Source organism: Artemia sp. Qi Xiang Cuo, chromosome 2 (genome assembly GCF_049724085.1).
Source record: "Artemia sp. Qi Xiang Cuo chromosome 2, ASM4972408v1, whole genome shotgun sequence".
Classification (NCBI taxonomy): domain Eukaryota; kingdom Metazoa; phylum Arthropoda; class Branchiopoda; order Anostraca; family Artemiidae; genus Artemia; species Artemia sp. Qi Xiang Cuo.
In genome coordinates this window covers 19,191,159-19,212,413 of record NC_142795.1, presented here as the reverse complement: position 1 = coordinate 19,212,413, position 21,255 = coordinate 19,191,159, and the positions used below count along the sequence as shown (strand labels likewise).

Below are 21,255 nucleotides of genomic sequence, written 5' to 3'. Positions count from 1 at the left end.
AGAACTCACATGTATGAACAATTTATGTTATTCCGTCAATAAAAAAATTTCCACCCGCAAAAAATGAGCCTTTCATTTTAACTCTTCACATGAATAGAGCTAGATCTGCAGTAGTTCACCTATTGCCAATGGTATAGTTATTCTCAATGATAATCTCAAAGATGTTCTTGGCTTTAAGCCCAATAAAATCAATGGCAATAGTGCTGGAAACACTAATTTCATTTTTGCCGACTACCCGACCGTCTTGTCCACGGATACCGGTATATTTATCTATCCTTCATTTGCGGAAACATCACTGGCTGGTAATTCAAATGTTCCCCTCCTACGAGCTCTTGAACGAAAACCCAATCAAGAGCATATGCATCACTACATTATAAAGCATCTTCAGTATATTCTCGTAAACATGTCCTATTTGGAACTCTGTCAGTTAACACTAAGATCCGAATTGGGCGATCCCATAGCAATTTCAAAAGGGTTGGCTGTGATTACATACCATTTTCGACCCATCGCTCAACAGCAAGATGTCTAATAGAAAAGGCGTATTCACTTGTCCTGATATTGACTGCTATGTTAATACTCTTGGCCCGAGACCACAGGGAAATGGAATGGACTATTACAAGGGGCGCTCGTCAATGTCTGGCTACGGTCTTGGCAGTTGGTTTGCTAAGCTGTTTCGCTCTTCACTACCACTGGCTAGAAAATATCTTGTGCCGGCTGCGACAGATTTTGCATCCTCTACACTATACAATTGTAGCTCTGGCAATGATTTTAAAAAAAGTACTACGGAAAATTTTAGGTCCAGTGCATGAACCCTTGCTGAGAGATTAAAACAGACTGGTAATTGTTTAAAAAGGTCAAGAAACAATGCATCACTCACCAGTCTCCACTCAGGACGGAAACGAAAGACATCACCCCTCTTGTCAAAGAAAAGAAGGAAAAAGTTGACACGTGCTGTAACCAAAAGCCCCAGAAAGAAAATTGTCAGATCGAAACAAGATTTCTTCTCCTAAAATGTCCTACCTACCGCATAAGGATTTTCAACCTTCAATCACCACCTCATTGAATCTATTGAATGCTGAAAATGTTGATGTGAGTGTCAAGCCTGGAGACTATGAACAATTTTATCCACTATAACCAATCTCCGATAATATCCACTTTCAAATTTATTCCAATGAAGACTATTTCATAGATTTATCGTCCACATTTATAGATTTGCAAATGAAAGTCCGGAAATCCAATAATACAATGCCATTTCGGGCCGATGGGATATCCTATGAAAATTGTATACTACATAATTTATTTTGCCAAATTAGTGTCTACATCAATGGGACGCTGGTGAGCACAAGCACCAATCTCTCAAATTATACAAGCTATATGCAATTCATGCTGATGAAACCCAAGTCATACAAGGAATTGAGAGGCACCTCCAATGGATATGAATATATTACTTATACTGATCGTACAGATGCACTTAAAAATGCTACAACTAGTGAATTACATCTAGTTGGAAAAATATATCATGAAATATTTAATATACCCTAATGGCTGACGCCCAATGTTAAAGTGGATATAAAACTAACGCTTGCACCCTCCAATTTCATATTGAGAAAAGAGCTTGCTGCCAATCCTGATATAAGTCTCTCCCTCACCTCGGCAATACTTCAGGTACGCAAACAACAGGTCATGAGTTCTGTTGCTTTGGCTGTAGAAAAACTGAAAGCCAATGGCAACAATATTAAACTACTTTTTCCTCATAAAATCACCAATCCGCGTAATATTGCACTGGGCTCACGCACCTTCACCTACTCATCCTTTATCAATGGTGAAATCCTCTCAAAACTAGCGTTGGATTTTTTAAAAAGCGCCAGTGCAATTGGATCATGGACTGAATGTCCACATAAATTCAAGATGTTGGGGCTTTCATCACTTGTTTGCAAAGTAAATGGTATCCCACTCTACAATCTATCTTTTGATCAATCCTATAGAATATTGTACGATTTGACCATGCAAACCCTAGATCATGAATCTCAACTATTTGAAAATGGTATAACCGAAGATATGTTTGCTAAAAAACATGGTATCATTGTACTTGATTTGTCAGGCACACAGGATATGAGTATAGTACGTACAGGGAGTGTGCGTTTAGAGTGTACATTTGCCGATCCATTGGCAGAGATTATTGCACTAATCTCACTAAATCAATACGAAACCTATTGGGAAATCAATCCCGTAGGTAGTGTTCTACTAGACTTGGCGCCATGAACACCAATCAAATAATCTATGTATTTAATATGGACCCCTACATGTCTCAGTACAAATCCTATTGTCTGCCCTTGGACTATCTTGGAAAAATTCTAAACGTCAACAATACCTTGATTATTGTTAATAACAGTCCATCGACTTTGCTGACAGGCCATTGGGTGTGCATCTTTCAAACAATTAAGACTATCGGATTTTTTGATCCTTTTGGTCTACCCTATACATTCTACACATCCCACTTCAGCAACTATATTGAGAGCAGTGGGAAAACTATTATTCAAAATCGGAAGAGGGTTCAGGATCTAACGAATAAAAGCTGTGGCTTCCATGCACTACTACACTTTGGGTTCCGATGTCGTGGATATATTTACAAACTGTTTCTCCACATTTATAGTGACAATCCTCGTCTGAATGACTTTCTAGTGGAAAACATTCTCTCAGACCTATTCAGTCTTGATTTCCATGACCTAAGAGTAAATTGCTTAAAAAATTTTTGTGAATTTGTTTATTAATAAAATGTATATATATACAACAATGTCTTTAAATCTTCACTTTAGATTTCTTCTTCTTCGATGTATAGACAACTGTCGTGAACCACTAATGCCGGTAATTCATTTAGATTCACTGTATATTAATCTTGATTGACTGCAAAGTCAGGGTCACATTTTCTACAGCATAATGAAACATCACTCTTGGTATATCTCTTTGTATAGTCAATTATACAATTTGCATTCATATCTTGAAATTCACGAGTTTCAATCTGTCTGTTTGAAGCAATATCACATACAATGTTTTCAAATGTTGAATCACATTCGGTCACTGCCAAATAAAAATAAATTGGTTTATAGTCATAGTAGGTGGTGTCATCGCAACGATGACGTAAAAACCAGATTGTCTTGTTACCCCAACAGTTGAATCGTAGACCAGATTCCTCTTCCCAAAATAATTTAAATCCACGACGATACCAATCTCGTAGAATTAAACTGAAATCTCGTTTAGAATTCTTTCCAGTCATAGCGGAGTAAGTATACTCCCACCGATCACATGTATCAAAGTGACAATTGGAACGCAGGTAACCTCCAGAATGCGGGTCACACGACTCGTCAAGACATGAATTACATCCTTTAATTTGTACTGCATAGACTCTATGTAATTTACATGGATTATATAATTTACACTTTCCACTTTAGTCATCTATAATTGTACAAGTCTCACATTGATTCCAACTGCCAAGAGTGTACATGAAAAGTGGGCATATATAGAACATTTTTTGTTTTCTGATGTCAACTCACTCACAGCTAACACGAAACTGATCCTCTTCTCTCAAGAAATTCAATGAGAGGGAAATGGTGGAGAGAGGAGTAACTCTGTGACATTACCTCTTTCGAGCGATGGGGGGAGCCATCTACATTGAATCAAGTGGCAGTATTTTCAAAAGTATATCCACAATATGATTCTGCTTTGTTCCAATTAATATATCAATAAATTGAGTATAAGCATTTGAATCACATTTTAAAAGTTTCATACAATAGCCCAATGGGGGAGAATCACTCCTCATTATATTGTCAAGTGTTCCCTGACGAGAGAATATCCTGCGTTTAAGAGATAACTCGAGAAAATCATTATCCAAAATCCAATGTTTTTCCATAAACACTAGATTTGATCTAATTCTCTCTTTCTCAAATTTATTCATTTTTCAATCCTTTCATACTGACTGGTGACTCTAGACTGATCCTGATTCGTTAGACATAACCAGAAAAGAAAGGAACTGTTTTCGATTTCAAAACAATTTTAATGAATAATTACAACAATAACATCAATAATACAGAGCATGTACAATTAACGATGCTGTTTATTGTCTTCGATATGTTTCACTAATACACTTAAAGCACATTGAAGTCTATTCACATGTGCTATATCAACTTTTGCGGCGAAACATAACTGATCTTCGATTTTAAATTTGCTCAAGGATATCACATATCTTGCATATACTACATCACAGTCCAGACAAAGACGTGATCCTTTCGTAATTTCCACCGCAATATTTGGTGCTCTTGTATTATTACCATCAACTCCACTATCAACTTCTAATAGGGTAAACATTCCACTCATTATTACAAATATATATCCAAATGAGTAAAGTCAAAACTGTTCTTCTCACTCCTTTGAATTCTATTCACAGACTAATAAAACTCTAGCAAAAATCCTTTCCTTATATTCCATCCACCGCTAATATGTAACCAAGCCCTCTGATTGGCTGAGAAGGGGGATGTAACCGACTCGCTGATTGGCTGAGAAGGAAACACGTGATCTATCTGTTTCCGGGAAACTCTTAGCATTTGGCTCGAGCAACAATAACAAATACTATTTCTGGACGCCATAACATTCGCCTCGAGCGTGCACTTACAACAACAACAACAACAACATTGACCTTGACATTTGCCTGGGAAACAACAACAAATACTATTTCTGGATCATAACATTCGCCTTGAGCTTGCCAAAAACACAGTTGGAGAAAGAGGTCATTGACCCCATTAACCACATGTTCTCTCTAGGGACTCTATGCCCATATTTGGGGTGCAAAAAAGTTATAGGTAGCAGCAGGGGTGGGCAATGGGACCTTTAGCCCCCTTTCTACTAGTATTGGTATTTAGGAGCAAAGGGGATGTTGATTCTGAGGTTCATTCTAATTTTGGAGGAACAATGTTAGAGGTTACAGAATAATTTGTTTATTCGGGTGTTAAGTTTAGCGCATTAAAGGAGATGTCTAGGCATGTAGAATATTGTAATTTAAGGGGTAATAGTCTAATAAATATACGTTTGGTCAGGTAGCTGACATGATGACCCAGAAAAGAGTTTTTCAGACAAAAGTAGCTTCTAGTCTACATCGGGGTTCTGAACTTTGGGGTTTTGATACAGCAGCTAAGCTAGAAGTAGTTCAGCTAAGATGTTTTAAGAGAATTTTAGACTTGGAGAATTCATTTACTTCAGTGGTACTGAAAAGAGATTTGGGGCTTTTCACTTTAAAGAGTGTTAGATCGGTTAGAATGGTGAAATTCTGGGAGAAAATAATTAGCCTACCTAGAGTTAGGCTTCTTAAGTCAGCTTATTTGGAGAGCTTGAAGGACGGTAGACGTGACTCGTGGTCAAATCAGGTCAAGAAAATACTCGACCTTTGTGGTTTTTCGGAGATGTGAAATAAAGGAAAAGGCCCAATGGGTGAAAGCTTTCAGTATAGAAGGAAGTCCAGCAAACCCTAAATGACCAAGAAATCCAAGAGTGGTAAGCTCATAAGGACCAATCTATGTCTTTGAGGTTTTATTCTCAAGATAAAGACTGTTGGGGGGAGGAGGTTTATTTTAAATTTAGGTTGAATGAAGCAGATTTGAAAAACTTGTTGTTTGTTAAGAGGGGATAGTTCGGATATAGATGAGAGAAGGACATTTTTGGGAAAGTTTAGGCTGGTGGCTAGCCCCTATTTTTGCTCTATGAGTAGATTTGTAATTGAGAACTTATTTCATTATGTATCCAAGTGTGAAGAGCTGTCTGAGTTGCGGAATGAATGTTTTGGTCAAGTGTTAGGAAGTGAATGCTGGTTAATTGAGCGGATGGCTGAGAGGAACGCATGCGCTATTAAACAGTTGTGAAAGTTTCTTTGTTTATGGATTAAACATAAGGAATCATGTTTGAGGGGATAGCTTGTTATGGTTTTTAGAACTTGAATCGTAATATGATTAGTGTTTGTCGGTCAAAATGTTGAACCTTGGTGTATTTCTTCTTTGTCTTTATAGGATTTGAATTTTATTATGATTGATGTTTGTTACTTAAAATATTGAACCTTGGCGTGTTTCTTTTTTGTTTGTTTTTTTTTGTTCTTTTTCTTTTTTATTATATTATTTAAAGTTGTATTTTGTTCCTGAGCTTTGTTTGTAGATTGTATTCTGTGTTGCTATGGCCCGCAGGCTTTTTGCAATAAATCTTATAAAGCAAGGCTTTTTTACCGAAAAGCAACAGAGAACGAAAAACAATATGAATGAAGAAATCAAACCCAGAGAAAAGTGGCATTGCAATGAATTAGAAGTGAGCTTGAAATAAAAAGGAATTATTATGAATAAAAAAGTCAAATAGTGAACAAACACAAACCAAACCGAATAAGAGCGGCGCCGCTGCCTCCCTCAAGCTCCTTCAGCACTTCAATGACGCTAAACTTTTTTGAAAACAAAACAAACTGATTAATATATTTCAAAATAATACTTTTATAAATTTTACTAAACTACTTTTCTTCTTATAAATTTCACCATCTTTTCTCATCGTTTCATTTTTGTCCATTACTATTTATTCATTTCATATTAAATGACAAAGATTTTGAGAGATTTGAGTCGTATTTTTCCATAACTGTTGCATTAAGATTGTTACAAATTCACAGGCAAACGTCATTTCATGAACATAATAATAATACAATAATACAATAATAATATTTGACAATAATATTAGAATGATAATTATAATATAAAATAACGATAATAAGAATCATACAGTCCTTGTTTTTGGTATAATAAGGATAATAAGAATTGATAATAATATACAATAGTAATAATACAATACAATAATACAATATTAATATATAATAATAATAATACAAAGATAATAATAATATACAATAAGGATAATAAGAATCGTATAGTCCTTGTTTTTGGTACAATAACCATTGTTGTTTCGATTGAAAAAAATTTGTATTTTTTTTAATACAAAATTTTTTTGTAAAAATAATTTTTTTTTTTTTAATCATGCAACAAATATTGAAAACTACCATCAGATATCAATTTTTGGCACTCCTGTGTTAAACGGACTCTTTTATATTAATGCTAATGCAATAAAATAGGATGAATATATAATAGTTTAGGAACAAATTTGGACTATATATTTGCACATCAGGGGGCGGGGGTAAAGCATAGCATATATTATTACGTAACCTAACCTAGGAATCTTCCCCCCCCTAAACCCAAAAAAAAACAGTTTAATATCGTATACGCAATGAAAACCATGCTATCATTGCCTACTCTATAGCAGTTAACACGTCAAAAACGGGTTTTATCATTGCCTACTCTATAGTGGATGCCTCGGGTTTTCGGGACTGGTTTTAAAAGAGTCTTTTCGTACTGGTTTTAACCAATTTTTTTTTAATGAATATCATTAAATTACTATATAGTGACTCGAACGTCAATCTTCCTTTTCGAGGAGGAGAGTCTTATTGCCACTTTACTAAAGTAACTGTCAATAGATGATTAATTTTAGGTTTATGATTTTATATATCTGGACATTACCCATGCAGTTCCAACGGCAGGTTTCATAGATTTAGCACAATGCATTATATTCGATTCTTTGTTGGGGATGAGAAGTACGCAGAAGTTGACTAGTCAAAAGAACCAGACCTCGTAATCATAAATAAAAATTACTTGACATTCGTTATATATTAAGTTCGCTTTAGGCTTGATTTATTCATATCTGGTAATTTCTATTCGTTTTAAATGTGAATTTTGTCCCAACGTGATATCTATTTGTTGCATGTTTAAGTAATGCTACTTATATGTCATCAAAAACCTATTTTGTTTCTTATTTACCAGATTAATATAGACAGAAACAAAACAGGGCTTTTGTCAATGATGTCTTTAAGAACAAAGACCTACACTTAAAAAATAAGATAAAACTATACCTTTTGTATTTCTTCTGGATACCAGCCTGGTTCCTCAAACTTGACCAATCTCTTACTGTTTGAACGCCTTTGTAAACATTTTGCACATTTTTGTTTGAAAGGATAGTACGAAACACTTCCATGAGTTTGATGAAACTCAACAAGAAAGCAAACACGTCCTCTCATTGATGTCCATCCGTTTCTGCAAGACTAAAACAAAAAAAAATTCCAACTTTATATTGAGCTTCCCAGTTGCAGAGAAGGTAATACCGTACAGTCGCACTTTCGTGCCTGAAAAATCACGTAGTCAATGCAGGATAAATTTTAAATGTGGATAATATCTTCTTGATTTAAAAATTTTTTCATGCTTGATTCACCTTATTTTTGGTGAAATTTTTGGTGAAAAAAACTTTATTTTTTAGAACACTAAAACAGATAAAACAATAAAACAATAAAACAAATCAATGATTTCAAATCTAAGAGTTAATGTTAGCTTCAGCGGTTGGAATTTGATTCAGCGTGTGATAATCTATTTATTAAAATTAATACACGATAATGCTTCTTAATACACGGATTAAACACAAGTTATGTTGCAAGGTGAAATATAAGATAATAAGTCAGTCGCATATATTATGAAAGGCCAGACCAAAGAGCATGGGTAACTTGGGAGTGTGGGAACTGACACTAGTGTCGACAAAAAATTAAATACCATCTAGCGTTTGCCGACACTTGGTATTTTCACCAATGGGTACTTTTGTATTATATGGCAAACACTCAAGTAATTCATTTAATTTGGACCTGTTTCATTGACGCTCAATCCTAATGAAATATCACAAAATAATATGAAATATAATACTTTACAAACAAATTTAGAAATTTACAAATTTAGAAACAAAATATATTTGCACATTAGGCAGTGGGGGTGAAGTATAGCGGGTTTGCATGCAAAATGTGTTAGGTATAATTATTCTGCATATTATGAAGTAAGAATCGTTTTCTAGCTTCAAAATATCCAAATACTTTACCCCCCCCCTCTAATTTGGAAATATATAGCCTAAATTATATATTTCCCATCTATTCTGTCGCTTGTCTGTCTTGTCTAACGCTAAGCTGAAAGAAACTAACAAAAAAAAAACGGTTTGTTATTAAGTTCTACAAAGCGTAAACTCGAGTGTTTGCCGTGTAATACACAAGTACCTTCAAGAGTAATAATAAAAATAATTAACTTAGTTAGTGTAATTGGTAAAATTTGGGTAATGATAAGTATCTGATCACAGCTTCTGATAGAAAACTGATTACAGAGCTTGAAAAATTCCAAGCGTGGCCATACAATAGATGACGCTGGTAGTTTTGTTTTTGTTGACACTATCGCCAGTTCCCACTCTACTCTTTAGGTCAGACTATGAATGGAACCAGTTTGATTGATTGCGATGAGTACCAGCTAAATGGGCCCCTGAAATAAATGTTAACTTTGTGGACTGATTTTCCTCGATCTTTTAAAAGATTAAATAAAAAAAACAAGTTTTTTAAACTGAAAGTAAGGAACGAAATTAAAACGAACGGAAATTATTCCGTATATGAAAGGGGCTGTCCCCTCCTCAATGCCTCGCTGTTTACGCTAAAGTTTTTTATTGTTTTAAAAAATAAAGTTGTGAGACAGAGTCAAACTTTAGCGTAAAGAGCGAGGCGCTGAGGAGGGGACAGCCCTTTCATATACGGAATAATTTTTGTTCGTTTTAAGTTTTAATGTCGTTCCTTACTTTCAGTTTAACAAACTTGTTTTTTTTCTGATCGTTTTTTAGTTAATGCAGCTTTTATTTTGGCTCACCGTCATTGAATAAGTAAACAAAATTTGCATAAAAATTTTACTTTTCTTTTGCTAAATGGCTGTCTCTAAATTTGGTTCTGACGTAATTTACTTACGTAACGAACTTCTATATTCGTATGTTTTTCTTCTGGCAAAAAATACAAAGTTGCAGATTTTTGCAGATATGAGCTTGAAACCTATGTAATAGGGTTTTCTGATACGCTGAATCTGACGGTGTGATTTTCATTAAAAAAATTTTTCACTTGTAGGGGATGTTTCCCCCCCTCTTTAAAAAATCAGGTAAATTTTCTCAGGCTCGTAGCCTTTGATGAGTAATACTAAACTTAATAAAATTTATATATTTAAAATCAGCATTATAAGCCTATTCTTTTGATACATTTATTGACATCAAAATTCCGTTTTTAAAAGTTTCGATTACTATTGAGCCGTATCGCTTGTTATTTTTTATTGTTTTTTTTTATTACGTATATGTTATTACGCATATGAGGGGGTTCTCCCCTTAGTCAATACCATGCTCTCTACGTTAAAAGTTAAAAAAATTTTCAATTCCCAAACCCCTGAATCACAAAGGTCGTTTAATTAGAATAGATAGCTCTTTTGAAAGCACTAAAAAAAAACTGTAGCGTAAAGAGCGAGGTATTGACTTGGGGGAGAACCCCCTCATATATGTTATCATTTCTGTTCGTTTTAAGTTCTAATGTCGCTTCTTACTTTCAGTTGAAAAAACTTGTTTTTTTAATTTAATTTCTGATCGTTTTTTAAATAATGCTTGGAAATCCGGCACCCCCTTCATAGAAATGTCCCTTACCCCAAAGAAACATCCTCCACGGAAAGATTCTCCCAATTAACCCCCTCCTCCAGCCCCCCCCCAACAGAAAAAAATCCTTCCTGAAAATGTCGGTATACTTCCCAATAACCAATACAATATTTAAGCAATGGGCAAAGTTCATAACTTGCAGCCCTTCCCCTGGGAACTGTGGGAGATTAAGTCATCCTAAAAGACATATTTATCAAATTTTCGACTATGCTGAACAAAATGGCCATCTCAAAATTTCAATCGGGTGACTTTGAGAAAAAAATGAGCTTGGGAGGGGGCCTAGTTGCCTTCCATTTTTTTTGGTCACTTAAAAAGGGCACTAGAAGTTTTAATTTCCGTTCCAATGAGCTCTTCTACGATATTCTAGGACCACTGGGTCAATACGATTACCCCTGCGGTAAAGAAAAAAAAAACAAAACAAAAAAACAAATAAACACGCATCCGTGATCTTTCTTCTGGCAAAAAATGGAAAATTCCACATTTTTGAAGATAGGAGCTTAAAAGCTCTACAGTAGGGTTCTCTGATACGTTGAATATGATGGTGTGGTTTTCATTAAGGTTGTATAACTTTTAGGGGGTCTTTCCCCCTTTTTTCGAAAATCAGCCAAATTTTCTCAGGCGCGTAACTTTTGATGGGTAAGACTAAACTTGATGAAGCTTATACATTTGAAATCAGAATTAAAATTTTATTCTTTTGATGTATCTATTGGTATCAAAATTCCGTTTTTTAGAGTTTCGGTTACCATTGAACCGGGTCGCTCCTTACTTACAGTTCGTTACCACGAACTGTTTGATTTATTTGTGTCAGATGTCTAAGGCTCTCTGAAATCAGCACTAGATATTCTGCAAATCATCGAAAATTTTATTCACCTAGCTGAAATACTATTGATATTTCAAAGAAAGTTTGTCTAGAAAGCACTGGCTCACATCCGGCCCATTTGGTTGGAATGTAAAATCTGAGCATTGAATGATTTTTATGAGCATCCTTCTACAATCTGAAGAGATTTAATAAATAAAAAAGAAGTTCTTGATAAAAAGCGAAAGCGTTTTTAAAATTTTAACTGAGCGTTTACCATCATCTTTCTAGAATATGAAAGGACTAAACAAAAAACAGTAGTTTTCTATAAAAGGCAAAAGTGACTTTAAAATTTTAACTGAACATTGATTACCTTATTTAAGATGTTAACTACATAATCATACAATTATGTAGCATTTATTTTGGTAACCTTAAACATTTCTCTAAAATGTTTTAGTAGCCCAGTGGCGACGACGAAGAAAAACGGAAAAAAGGACACAAATCACTGCTTCCTATGCAAAAAAGTCACTTATTGCTCAAAATAGGGGATGTAATTCTCTTATCTGGGGTTTTTGGCTATGATGATTGCAATGGTGCAATTTTCATGTCAATCTGACACAATTTTCGTTGGCTTTCAGGCTCTTTTTTTTTATAGAAATTTTCATAAATCTTTTTTCGCCATAAACTTTTACATTATTATTAACCGAAACAATTGTTACCTTTCCCGAATAAGCTTCAGATGGTGATTCTGCCTCATTGGCATTTTTTTTCAAAAGTTGTTTTTAAATTGAATGTTACTAGGGGCTAGAGTCCCTGCCACGCCAGGGTTGGGTGACAAGCTTACTACTTATCAATGTGAGAAAGGGGGTCCCACGTTTACCCCCCCCCCCCCGGCGAATACTCCCCCGGAAAATATCCCCCAGAAAATATACCCCTGCGGAAAATACCTCCCCCCCGGAAAATACCACCCCGGAAAATACCGGAAAATACCCCCCCCCAGAAAATGCCCCCTCGTGGAAAATCCCCCCGCGGAAAATCCCCACAGAAAATACACCCCCCAACCCCCCACCCTCCCAGAAAACACCTCCCCCCCGCGGAAAATACCCCCCCCCCCGCGCGGAAAATAGCCCCCGGAAATACCCCCGGAAAATACCCCCCCCCCCCCAAAAAAAAAAAAAAAAAAAACGTGGAAAATAAGGCTTTCCAAGTTTGAGAATTTTATTTGAATTCTATTTTTTTAATTTCCGTAGGGCGATGGAATTTTGGTACTTGTGTATTATGCGCCATTCACGCATGTTTACGCTGTGTAAAATTCGAGAACACACCGGATTTTTTGTTAGTTTCTTCGTTATTTTAGAAATAAATTTACGCTATATATTTGCACATAAGGGGGGGGGGGGTAAGCATAACGGTTCTGCATGCAAAATTTGTTTGGTAAAATTATTCTGGATATTAGATAGATAGACAAATAAGTGTAATTTAAAGCCAAATATACGGCCATGAACACAGTAGAATGACATAAATGAATATAGTGAATGGTGGGCAGGGTGTTTAACCCCCAAAAAATGTCCTCCACCACGAAAAATACCCCCCCCCCCTTCGGAAAAGTAACCCCCGCGGAAAATACCCCTCCTGGAAAATACCCTAAAGGAATAATTTCAGATATAAGCATTCTGGACCCAAAGCTCTTTTGTTGTCTCCACTCTGGCTAAGCAAGCTGAATCTATTTATCTGTAAATTCAAAGCTAAAAAAAGAAATCGTACTCTTTTTCTTGCTCTCCCTCTCCCCACTTTCTCCTCTCTCTCATTCTCTCTATTTTTCTTATTTGCATGGTTATTAAGAGCTTTTGAATTTCTAGCTTGCAGGTGCTTTTCTAATAAGAAATTCTATTTAACAGGCTTTTAGTTTTCAGTTTGTCTTTATTGGTTGAAGGCTTTATTTTCAATCGCCCTTAGTTTTATTTGTTATTGGGAAGCATGCATACATTGTTCGGGCGGGGAGGGGAGGACGAATTTTCTACTGGGAGAATTTTAAATAGTTTCCAAGAGATGAAATTTTAAGAAGAAATTTTACGCTGGGTGAATTTGCAAGAATTCATATACGAAATTTCTTTGTCTTGCTTTCTCTTTGCCGATTTAATTTTACGCGTGGGATGTTAAGGGTAATTGTCCGGAGGTAAATCTCCGCCAGGATTGAATTGTCCAGAGGCTATTTCTATGGGGAGGGGTATTTTTCGTGGGGGAGGGCATTTTTTTGGGGGGGGGGGGTGGGGGTACTTTACTGTGTTCATGGCCGTATATTTGGCTTTAAAATACACTTATTTGTCTATCTATCTAATATAGAGAATAATTGTACCAAACACATGTTGCATGCAGACCCGTTATGCTTCCCCCCCCCCTAATGTGCAAAACTATAGCGCAAATTTATTTCTGAAGTAACGAAGAAACTAAAAAAAACAAAAAACGGTGTGTTCTCGAATTTTACACAGCGTAAACCTGAGTGAGTGGCGCATAATACACAAGTACCAAAATTTCATCCCCCTATGGAAATTAAAAAAATAAAACTCAACTAAATTCCCAAATTTGGAAAGCCTTATTTTCCACGGGGAGTATTTTTTTTTTTGGCTGGGGGGGGGGGGTATTTTCCGAGGGGGTATTTTCCGCTGAGGGGTATTTTCCGGAGGGTATTTTCCGCACGGGGGGGGTATTTTCTGGGGGGGGGTATTTTCCGGGGGTATTTTCCGCGGGGGGTATTTTCTGGGGGGGTATTTTCCAGGGGGGGGTATTCACGAGGGGGTATTTTCCGGGGGTATTTTTCGGGGGGGGGGGTATTTTCCGCTGGGGTTATTTTCCATGGGGGGGTATTTTCCGGGGGTATTTTCCGCGGGGGGTATTTTCTTGGGGAGGGGGTATATTCTGTGGGGTGTTTACCGGGGGGGGGGTTAAACGCTTAGAACCGTGAGAAAGACCCGACAAATGAAATGTTGAGTCGACGCCCTATGCACCAGTAATGACTAAGGAGGATCTTATCCTTTTTTAAAGGCTAAAGTTTGTTCTTTACTAGATTACGACTAGCGTCGCAACAATTACTAGGTTTGACAACTAGCTGGACAATGTAAGCTTCAGGGATGATGTGGTTGCGCGCTTCTATAAATTTGAGTACCAACCGAGTCATATAGTTTCCCAATCTTTAGTTTGAGCTATCTAAAGTAGCCTGATTGTTAAAATCTAAGCATAGTTTTGGGTAGTTATATGCAAGTTATATAGGTAGTTATATGGATTTGGGTAGTTATATGATAGTTTTAGGTTATATACAAGTTTTAAAGTCTTATCCACAATTAGGATAAGAGTTGAACTGCCTGAAAAGTCAATATGTTTCTTAAATCCCTTCTTACCTAATTTGAGCTTTTTTCAGTTTATCATTCTCTTTCGTCACTTAGAATTTATGCTGGAAAACAGTTTTGTGTATGTCTGTTTGAACTTAGAAATTAAAGTATAAAATTAGTTTTGTAGCAGAATCCTTACCCACGTTCAATAGAGCATTTTCCGATTAATCTTCATAGGTTTATCAGTGGAAAGGGCCTGTGATCACTTTCATTTCAAAATATTTCTTTAGAAGACTGGCTTTTTTTTTAGTTTTTTATTGTTTTAAAAAATAAAGTTGTGAGACAGAGTCAAACTTTAGCGTAAAGAGCGAGGCGTTGAGGAGGGGACAGCCCCTTTCATATACGGAATAATTTCTGTTCGTTTTGAGTTTTAATGTCGCTCCTTACTTTCAGTTAAAAAAACTTGTTTTTTTATTTAATTTCTGATCGTTTTTTAGTTAATGCAGCTTTTATTTTGGCTCACCGTCATTGAATAAGTAAAAAAAATTTGCATAAAAATTTTACTCTTCTTTTGCTAAATGGCTGTCTCTAAATTTGGTTCTGACGTAATTTACAAATTAACTTACGTAACCCTAGTCAATACCTAGCTCTTTAAGCTAAAGTTCGAATTTTGACCAATTCTTTAAAAATAACCCCTTAATCACAAAGGCCGTTAATTAGAATAAATAGCTCTTATGAAAGTACTAAAAAACCTTAGACTTAAAGAGCGAGGTATTGACTAGAAGGTGAACCCAATCATATAGCTAATATTTTTTGTTCGTTTTAAGTTTTGATGTTACTCCTTACTTTCAGTTGAAAAACTTGTTTTTTTATATTTAATATCTGAATTTTGTTTTAAATAATGACGGGAAATCCGGTGCCCCCTTCATAGCCATGTCCCTTCCCCCATGAAAACTTCCTTCATGAAAAGATCCTCCCATATAGCCCCCGAACCACCCCCACCCCCCACTACCAGAAAAAATTCCCCCTGAAAACGTCTGTATATTTCCCAATAACCAATACTATATATATATATATATATATATATATATATATATATATATATATATATATATATATATATATATATATATATATATATATATATATTTTATTTTTAACCCACTGTACAATAAATGTAAAATAGTGGAGTAATACAAACAAAAAAGAAAAAGAACAACGACAATCTAACCACAAATATAATCACTAATAAAAAAAAACGGATAAGACTGTGATGTGGGCCCAACCGAAAACTAGCATCCTGACTGATCTTCGCTTGCACCGTTTCAAGCGAGGACAGAATTTCTGTTGCACCATAACGACCAACAAGGCGCCTATTGCGCACAGCAAGCGGCAAATACAATAGGAACTTACAGTATCTAAAATAATTAACCTTCATTTGCTTCAGATCATGCTTAGTAAAAAGCGGATACAGCCCAGAAGCAGATAAAATTGCATGGTCACAGAAACTACAGTAGAGTTTAGCAAGACCATGCCTATTAAAACGTCCACGGTTTGCAACTATTTTCGCATAACCAGCTTTAAGCTTATCCTTCAAATCACAAATAAATTTACGCCGGATGCTTCCTACGGATTCACATATGGAAATACCAAGCCATTTGATAACAGGGAGACTAGGTACCATAAAGGTGTTGCAAGCAAGGGGAGTAGCAGGGGGATTAACAGCGTTGAAGAGTAAATATTCACATTTCGAAGTATTTAATGATAGGCCTATTTCACTAAGCATAGATCCAACCATGCTAACATTCCGTTCAAGCCTCCTTTTAGAACGACTAATCAGGAGGAGGTCATCAGCATATGCTAAATAAGACACTTCCGAAAAACCAAAAAAACCACTTGAGCGAATCTTATTAATTACACTTAATACAAGCATAAAAAGCGTGAGGCAAAAGAACTCCTCCTTGACTAACCCCACAGTTAGCAGGAATATTTCCAAAAGCCTATCCATTCGATCTCAGTCTAACATATGAATTTGAATACCAAAAACGTAGCAGAGAAATAATCGATGGGTTTATACCAAGCTGATGTAAAGAATAAAAAGCCTGAGGGTGCACAACACTGTCGAAAGCTTTAGATATGTCTAAAGCACATATATGTAATGATTGACCTTTCATTTGTGCATCCTTAAAAAGGACAGCAAGCACCCGATGTGCATGTTGACAAGAAATCCCCTTTCTAAATCCAAACTGATTAGCATCACAATTCCCAAAATCAATAATATAAGGAAGAAGCATATATTCAAAAAGTTTGCTAATATTGCAGGCGACAGTAATAGGCCTATAAGAATCACATTTAATTACGTCTTTTCCTCTTTTTACAATTGAGGTAACAGTAACACATAGGAAACTATCAGGCACTAAAGAACAGCAAAGACACATTTGAAAAAGTAGCTGCAAATGTTTTACAAGTTTCCGATATTCTTTCCGTAAATGAAAAACACTTAAACCATCAATATCAATAGACTGAGACTTCAGCCGCCTGATCGAATCAGTAATTATCTCAGCTGACACAGGAGGGACATGCTTTTGTTGCATTTTTTCGGGAAGGCACTTAGCAAGGAGTTGGGAATATCGGCTATGTACAGCAAAATTAACACGGGAAAAAATATTAGAATAATGTTGGATCCAAGCTGATTGCGGAATATTATCACTCTTATAATCAGTAAACTTAGAAGAATTCGTCACAAACTTCCACTCTTTCGAACTTTTTGGAAAATTAACTCCAGCTTCACGGACGGACCGCAGTTGTCTTTTATAAGCCGTTTTCGTTTTACGTTTGATATCAAAAACAGTACCACGAGAGGGACGCCCACAAGCAATCCAAATACGTAACCATAGCTTGGCCTGATTTTTCACTTTTTTCAAAAGAGGGTCATAATTCCAAACAAACTTTCGCGTGTTGGACCGAATACGTTCAATTGGGACAGCTACTTGTTCGTTTTTTTTTCAAACATAAAATTATTTGATGATAATACGTATTCAATTGCAAACGAGCACTGGGTGAGGTAACTCCGCAACAGAGGAGGTTATAAGGCACATTAATGGTACTCAGCAGGCTTGCAAGCGTGGCCACATATAGAGGCCAATCACAACGATTCCAATTTCGCCATTGAAACCACTTTTTTTTTCTACGGATTGGGGAGCATTTATTACTAGTTTAGATGTGACTGACACACACAGAGATATGGGTATGTGGCAGGGCCGTATCCATGATTTTTGTTCAGGGGGGGGTTTTACTAATTTTGTACTTTTTTGGGGGGAGTTTTACTAATTTTTGACTCAGTTTTCGACTAATTTTACTGATTTTTACCTAGGTTTTACAAATTTTTGACTTGTTTTCGAGTCGGTAAAAAATTTCGGGGGGGGGGGGGGGGGTTCAAACCGGGTAACCCCCCCCCCCTGGATACGGCCTTGGTATGTGGTCATAATCTCTTTCATCTTCATCAACGTGGACAGTTGAAGTTGTAACACCAGCAGAGCATACACAGTGGTCAAGGTTAGACCGGGAGCAAACCAATGTTAACATTGGGTAAAGTTCATAACTTTCAGCCCTCCCCCTGGAAGCTTCGAGGGATTAAGCAATCCTAAACGACATAGTTATAATATTTTCGACCATGCTGAACAAAATGGCTATCTCAAAATTTTGATCGGATGAATTTGGAAAAATGAGCGTGGGAGGGGGCCTAGTTGCCCTCCATTTTTTTGTCACTTAAAAAAGGCACTAGAACTTTTAATTTCCGTTCCAATTAGCCCTCCCACGATATTCTAGGACCACTGGGTCGATACGATCACCCCTGGAAAAAAAAAAAAAATAAACAAGCCTTCGTGATCTTTCTTTTGGCAAAAAATGGAAAATTCCACATTTCTGTAGATAGGAGCTTGAAACCTCTAAAGTAGGGTTCTCTGATACGCTGAATATAATGGTGTGATTTTCATTAAAGTTCTATAAATTTTGGGGGGTCTTTCCCCCTTTTTTCGAAAATCAGCAAAATATTCTCACGCGCGGAGCATTTTATGGGTAAGATTAAACTTGATGAAACTTATATATTTGAAATCAGAATTAAAATCTAATTCTTTTGATGTATCTATTGGTATCAAAATTTCGTTTTTTAGAATTTCGGTTACCATTGAGCCGGGTCGCTCCTTACTTACAGTTCGTTACCACGAACTGTTTGATAGATATGTCAAAAGAATCAGCTTATAAGGCTGATTCCAAATATTTATGTTTCATTAAGTTTAGCACTACCCATCAAAGGCTACAAGCCTCAGAAAATTTGCCTGATTTTCGAAAAAGGAGGGAAACACCCATCAAAAGGACAAAGAATCTTAGTGAAAATGACACCATTAGATTCAGCCTATAAGTGAACTCTATTGTAGAGGTTTCAAGCTTTTATCTAAAGAAAATTGGATTTTTTAGTTGTTTGCTAGAAGAACGATCACTTATGCCTGTTTATTTTTATTTCCAGGGGCGAATGTATGGAACTAATGATCTTAGAAGGTCGAGAGAGGGTTCATTCAAACGGAAAAAAAAGACTTACTGCCCTTTGTAAGTGACATAAATATTGGAGGGCAACTAGTCCCCCTCCCACGCCCTTTTCCCCCCAAAAAGATCAGACCACAATTTTGAGATAGCAATTTGATCTAGCATAGTTGAAAGGTCTAATAGCTATGCCTTTGGGTTGACATGACCCCACCCCTTCCTACAGTCCCTGGGGATATGGCTTCAAGCTACGCAATTTCTCCATTGTTCATACATAGTATTTGCTATGGGTAATAGATGATGATTTTTGGGCAGAATTTCCTGCAGGGGAGAATTTTCCACGTAGAGAATTTTTATAAAGTGGAAATTTTCTGGGGGGAATATTTTAGGTGAAATTTTACAGAGCCAATGAAAGGGGATTTCCAGACGTTATTTGTAAAACGGTATGAAATTAAATTAAATTTTTTTTTCAACTCAAAGTAAGGAACATGAGAACTTGAAACGAACAGAAATTATCCTCTGTTTGAGGGGGGCTGCCCCTTCCTCAACCCTTGCTCTTTACGCTAAAGTTTGACTTTTTATCACAATTTTTTAAGAAAAATTTGTCAAATACAAGGGCTGTTGAATTTGAGCGAGAAGCATTTCTTAGGAGCTTAGGAATTTACCGTAAAGGATGAGGGTTAAAGAAAGGCAGCCCCATACCGAATAATTTCCGTTTTTATTTTTAATTTTGCTCCTTACTTTAAGTTGAAAAAGAGCAATTCCACCAATTACTGAAAGAAAAGAAGAGAAAAAACTGACTGAATAGTTAAATAAGACTCCTTCAAAAACGAACTAATAATAAAAAAACTTCTATTCCGGCGGGTTTTTCTAGTTAAAATTTCTGTAAAGATGCAAAGAGTCTAAGTCACATATTGACTTAAGAGATTGGGGAAAACCGGCACGTTGCCAATAAACCTCTTTAGAAAGTAACATCTTTAGATACATGGTTCATTAAGGTTGCTGAGAGGAGGCTCTCTTAATGTGGTTATGTTTTCTTTTAGGTGTTCCTACATTAATATTGGCTCAGAGGTGAACTCAATACACTTCCGTCAGTTACTGAAAGAAAACAAGGGAAAAGAACTTACTGAACAATTAAACCGAATTTTTGCATTGTCGAAAAACAGTTTTTTGTCTTCCATTCTTGCAATGTTTTCATCATAAAAAAGATCCCATCGATGAGGAAGAATTACTTTTCTCCAAAGGTGTTTAAAGGCAGCCATGCTGAAAGTAAACCGTATTACAAATATTCGTTGTCACAATTATGATAAAGAGGTTGTAGAGAGGTACATGTAAAAAGGTTGTAGGGAGTGGTAGACCCTTCATATACAAGATGACCTTGTGTATGATGCTATAAACAAATTTCGTACTTTATCATCTTTGAGTTCATTCGTCAAGTATCTACTGATGTGACCTTTATGCCTTTTTTGCTTGAGATATTTTTTATAGATATAAGAGAAAAATAAACAGAAATAATACAGATCTAACCCTATACAACAAAAATGAATGATGAGAAAGAACTAATTTTCTCCAAAGGTCTTTAAAGGCGGTCATGCTGAAAGTAAACCGTTATACAAATATATGTTGTCACGATTACAATAAAGAGGTTGTAGAGAGGTACAAGTAAAGAGGTTGCAGGGAGTGGTGAGTCTTCATGTACAAGATGACCTTGTGTATGATATTATAAACAAATTTTGTATTTTATCATCTTTGAGTTCATTCGTCAAGAATCCACTGATGTGACCTTTATGCCTTTTTTGCTTGAGATATCTTTGTAGATATAAGAAACAAATACACAGAAATAATACAGATCTAACCCTATACAACAAAAATGAATGATGAGAAAGAACTACTTTTCTCTTTAAAGTTGGGTCTTTAAAGTTGGTCATGCTGAAAGTAAATCGTATTACAAATATATATTGTTACAATTGCAATATTTTACAGTGCGATTATAATTCA

At 36.0% G+C, this 21,255-nt stretch overlaps 1 protein-coding gene across 1 annotated transcript in view; it reads right to left on the bottom strand.

Moving 5' to 3' along the window:
- LOC148954976 (uncharacterized) overlaps positions 1-21,255 on the bottom strand; it is a 137,870-nt gene that overhangs the window by 60,919 nt on the left and 55,696 nt on the right. The window contains exons 3-4 of the mRNA XM_089099511.1: positions 20,385-20,520; positions 7,973-8,161 (exon numbers count right to left, since the gene is read on the bottom strand). Coding sequence (XP_088955637.1) covers positions 7,973-8,161; positions 20,385-20,520 — 325 coding nt within the window. The remainder of the gene's footprint in view (positions 1-7,972; positions 8,162-20,384; positions 20,521-21,255) is intronic.